At 37.1% G+C, this 4,759-nt stretch overlaps 1 protein-coding gene across 1 annotated transcript; it reads right to left on the bottom strand.

The window, feature by feature from the left end:
* Positions 1 to 276: 276 nt before the first annotated feature.
* LOC109006438 (transcription factor bHLH111) lies at positions 277 to 3,239 on the bottom strand. Its single transcript, XM_018985715.2, has 7 exons — positions 2,891 to 3,239; positions 1,845 to 2,559; positions 1,543 to 1,689; positions 1,379 to 1,444; positions 1,176 to 1,241; positions 700 to 741; positions 277 to 606 (listed from the first exon to the last, which is right to left on the bottom strand). Exons 1-7 carry the CDS (start codon positions 3,184 to 3,186, stop codon positions 436 to 438), a joined length of 1,503 nt encoding a protein of 500 aa, XP_018841260.1. The 5' UTR covers positions 3,187 to 3,239; the 3' UTR covers positions 277 to 435.
* Positions 3,240 to 4,759: the final 1,520 nt, after the last annotated feature.

Genomic DNA, 4,759 nt, shown 5'->3' with positions numbered 1-4,759 from the left:
TTTTATATTTATTTGATCTGGGCTATGAACAAGTTATGGTTTATAATAATTTTAACAATGGTTTGAACGTGGTGTATGGGTAATATTATCAATAGGCGAGTTAAGTATACTTCTCTGGTACTGAAATTTCTTGATACGACATGAATTATTCTTAAGTTCTTCTGCTGCGATTTTTCTTGTGCACGTATGTTGGGCATACTAACACACATTTTTCACAGAACATAAGGGGTGTTGCCCGTGTGGAGAACATCCCAACAACATTGCAAAACCTTCTGCTAAATCTCAAGTTGGGGTTGGGGGCATCACTTATAGCCTCTCATTGTTTTAGAGATTCATACTATTTCTAATATTTTGAGTATTTTATCACTTAACAGCACTTATGTAACAAAGGTACGCGGGACTATAAGGAAGCGAAAGCAAAACCATGAACTTATTTCACCCATACAAACACCCTCTATATGTTGGGGTACTCCAGTAGTCTGATCCTGTGTTCTCCCGGTAAATTTGAGGTGTGCATGAGATTGGAACTAAACAAAGACCTCTACTCCTGAGATCAGGCTTCGTGTCTCCCTTTTCTTTCCTATCAAAACGGCCTCCCCATGGATCCTGTGATGATCAACAGAAGAAGATGTGTTTTTGAGTTCCATCTTAAGTTTTAGAAATTGATTAACTTATAATTAAACAGCCTTGTGTGCTTACCTTCACGTGCAAACTCGTCTTCAAGTAAGGGTTACTCAATAGCTGCAAAATCCATATAAGAGATATTTATAAGACAAAGCAGCAAACGAGGATTAATATTGACTTATTTCTTTATCTAATTAATTTCCATATAAGTTTCCACAAGACTTTACGAGTAGGGCCAGGTGTTCAGTTATCTTGCATATGAGAAGTGCTATGCAGCTTCTCGTCCCCTCATTCCACTTCCATTCAGACACGGGTACACATGTAGAACTGATCATCACTATATTCTTGTAGCCTATGTCATCCGTATAATCATTTTATTTTCACTGCTAGGGTAATAATTTTATTTTTCCTGGTAAATTTCTATATGGTATGTAATAATATTGTAATGACGATGATGATAATGGTAATTGCTACTGCTGCTACTACGTACTATTGTTCTAGAATTTGCTTCCAATGAACTCAAAAGTTAAAACTTTAAATGATTATATTACCTGTACTTGCTCTTGAAGGAACTTTATGTATTGAATTGCTTCAAAGAGAACGGATGCTGTATCTGTCTGAAAGTTCATTAATGAAATTTACATTAATAAGAACTGTGACGTTTTAAAAATGGAGACACATCAAGGAACAAAGAAGGATTGAAAGCAAACGAAGTCATGCACTGTTTTAGCAGCTCGTCAAGTTAATTATCAACCTTTCCAAAAGGTGACACAATTTGCTGAAGGGTCGTGATTCTCTCTCCAAGCTTGACTTTTGGGGTCTGCATCAATTAAAAACGTAAAAGAAGATCCATACATATAAACAATAATGGAGTCTTTCTATTTCACATAAAATAATAACGTTTTCATTAATTATAACCTTTGCAGATGAAGCTGTAGCACACTCATGCTTTGGTTTCTTCAGGCCGGACCCTGAACCATCTTCAGACTTTTTCCTTTTTCCTTCACTTGTTGTCTGTCCTTTTCCAATATTAACTCTCTTCATGGAGCAAGTTGAGTCTGTCAACTGAAAAGTTTTGAGATGAAGAACAGATTATAGTAAAAAAGCCCTTGCTTGGATCAAGAGTCATGCATGTGAACACCCTATACACACACACACATACATACATACATATATATATATATATATAATATTAATGTATGGGCTATAAAAAAGGGTACCTGCAGGGAAGAAGCTGTTTGGAGCCCTTGCTTGCCTACACGATTACTAAAGGAGATAACGTCTGCAAAGCTTCTTATACGGGTGCCTGAAGAAGAATTAACAGGCATCCCGTTGTAATATCTGGTTTTATCTACCAAAAACGAGTTGTCGAGGCCTATTTGATATCCAACCTCATTACTGTTGAATGACCTTCGTAATAAAGTTAGCGGGGTTTCACTCTGATCATGACGTTCATTCTCAAGTTTCAGATCATGACCATAAGTACTTGGAAATAAACCGGAATTTATAGCACTTGTTTTCAAGTAACTTGATGTAGAATCAACGAATGTTTGCTTCATATGATCATCACATGGCTGATCAAGATGTGAGTAGCAATCCATTGAAGGACTCAACGATATATTGCAAGCTTGGGGGTCAAATCGGCGTTTGACATGATCTGGGTCTGGAGGGGCAATAGACCAAGTGCTGACTAGATCAGACAACTTCGTCAACCTTTCATTACAAAGAACGGAGTCACTAAAACCATTTATATGCTTATCGAAATTGTTGAAAGATGTAGAATGATCTGTGAATTCCCAGCTGTTGTCCAATTTCCTCAAGTAGTCGCAGGCAGGTTCAAACATCCCAGTTGATAAGCTTTTGGATGATAATGCATCGTCAAAGTTCCCTTCCGCGTCTTGATTGTTTTGCAATTCTCCATTGGTTCCAACACTTCTGCAGTGTTAATCAATCTAAAAAGTTAGAGCTCTTTCACCAGAGGAATTAAAACCTAAACCTAATGAACGCGTCACACTCCACTATAGCTTTAGTAATTCTACGTACATATCATCAATATGTGAACCTACCCATTAATAGAGAGCTTTTTTCTCTCTTTCTTTTGCTAAAAGATTCTTCTTTCCACTCAAAAAAGAACATCAAAGAAGCATCAACATAGGTAGTCGTTCCGATCACAAAGTACATGAATCCTTTATTTTTAGACAAACATTTTCAGGTGCTGTACTTAAATAAAATATGTACGTAGAAGTGGTTCAGTAGAAGTACTTACAAAAGAACATGGCTCCAAAGATTATTTTCAGAGGCATGTTCTACAATCAACTCGTTGGATGAAGTAGTCTCAACAAGTCGGCGAGATGATTCAACAGTCAAGCCTGAGTGATTGGAGGCGTTAGTAAATGAAGTAGAGATGGAAACATCCTCCTCACAGGATGAGTTGGAGTTAGGGTTTTGATTGTGCCATAAATTATTCCATGAAGAAAGAGAGTTCCCATGGAGATCCGGCCACCAGTTGGGTGGCGTAGAGGTGGAGGTACCAACCGAGCTGTCTGTGCATTCTTCGGCCATAATTATTTCTCTAGCTGATCCGGTAGTACTGGAAATATATTCTTAATAGGGTTTGGGGCTCTATTTTCTTTTCTGCTGGTGGATGCAGATTGGAATTTAAAGAGAGAGATATCCGTTGGTGGTGACGTACGGATTTGTAGTTTTTATCAATTATAGGGGAGACAATAAAATATGCAACCTGAGTTTTTCCACTAACTTTTATGGGCAATTATTATATACGAGGCTGGGCCAGTAAGGGTTTGGCCTGGAAATGGAACATTTTCTTCCACGAGTTTGGTTTGGAGGTGCTAATTTTGTTGGACAACTCTCTCTCTCTCTCTCTCTTCGCGTGCAAAATACCAAAAATTTATCATGTGGATGAGGTGCATGACACTATTGGTCCGTAAGCCAAAGGTGGTGGACAAGTACTTTGTGTATATATATGATGCCTAGGAAACACATTTCATTCATACGGTAGAGGATCAAACTCGATCCTTTAAAACTCTCTCTATATATATATATGGTGTTCTACTTCAATCTTATCATGTACTCTTGCTCCTACTGTAACGCTCCGGTCCCGCACAGGTCGGAGAGTTACTTCCTAACACTTAAACTCACATTTCAACAATATAAAAATAGTCTCCAAATTCCCAATATCATATAGAAAAATTCGATTCAATCTAATTTTCTCAATATAACCAATTTTCCAAAATGCCAAGTCATCAAAACATAATAAAAATTTCTTAATAAAAATCGACAATACTCATAAAAAACTTCCTATGCTTAAACCACTATACTTAAATCATCTCACCCAATGCCTCATAATCTTGATATCCTCAGCTGAACCATCAATGTCATCTGAAATATTATGAAAATTAAGGGGTAAGTTATCAAAAACTCAGCAAGCAGAGAGCATATACTAGCATGTAAACATGAGCATTTATAACATTTGATAAGCAGAACAAAACATTTACTTTCAGAATGCAGAAACAACATAAATTATTTTCAAAACGCATAAACCAAACTTGGTACAAAATATCAGAGTGAAATTTTCAGATAAACAACCTTGTTCCCAAAAAGAAAATCCATTGGCATATCCAAACTGAAAACATTATAGTCATATCATCTCATAGCATCACATCGGGATAAATACCATGTTTAACTCCCGTGGTAGGGTTATAAACCACCATTATACCCGTGGCTGGGCTGTATACCATGTTTCACCCCCCGTGGTAGGGTTATAAACCACCATTATACCCGTGGCTGGGCCGTATACCATGTTTCATCCTAGTGGTAGGGTTATAAACAACCATTATACCCGTGGCTAGGCCTTAATAGAAACAAAACAGAACATCATCGGAAACAGATCACATTCAGATACAGATTCATAACTTCATGTCAAGGTTTTTCAGATGACACATCATATCAAAACAAAATACTGAAAAGCTTCAGATCATTTCACGTGTTCGAAATAAACAGACACCAGAACATCTTCATTTATTCAAAGCAAACACTTTTAGACTTTCATATTCGCTCTTTTTGTATAGTTCAGAAACAGAATGCACAAAACTAGCTCATGTCTACACCAGTCATG

This window comes from Juglans regia, chromosome 13 (genome assembly GCF_001411555.2).
Source record: "Juglans regia cultivar Chandler chromosome 13, Walnut 2.0, whole genome shotgun sequence".
NCBI classification, from domain to species: domain Eukaryota; kingdom Viridiplantae; phylum Streptophyta; class Magnoliopsida; order Fagales; family Juglandaceae; genus Juglans; species Juglans regia.
The sequence above is the reverse complement of the archived record's forward strand: the minus strand, read 5'-3'. Positions and strand labels throughout refer to the sequence as shown.

What these genes read in the sequence shown, in the direction of transcription:
- LOC109006438 (XM_018985715.2), bottom strand. Translation starts at nt 3,186, where the DNA reads ATGGCCGAAGAATGCACAGACAGCTCGGTTGGTACCTCCACCTCTACG. An exon ending in CTTTGGAGCCATGTTCTTTT is followed by an intron (nt 2,560 to 2,890) that starts GTAAGTACTTCT and finishes TTAACACTGCAG; the next exon opens with AAGTGTTGGAACCAATGGAG. An exon ending in CTACAGCTTCATCTGCAAAG is followed by an intron (nt 1,445 to 1,542) that starts GTTATAATTAAT and finishes TAATTGATGCAG; the next exon opens with ACCCCAAAAGTCAAGCTTGG.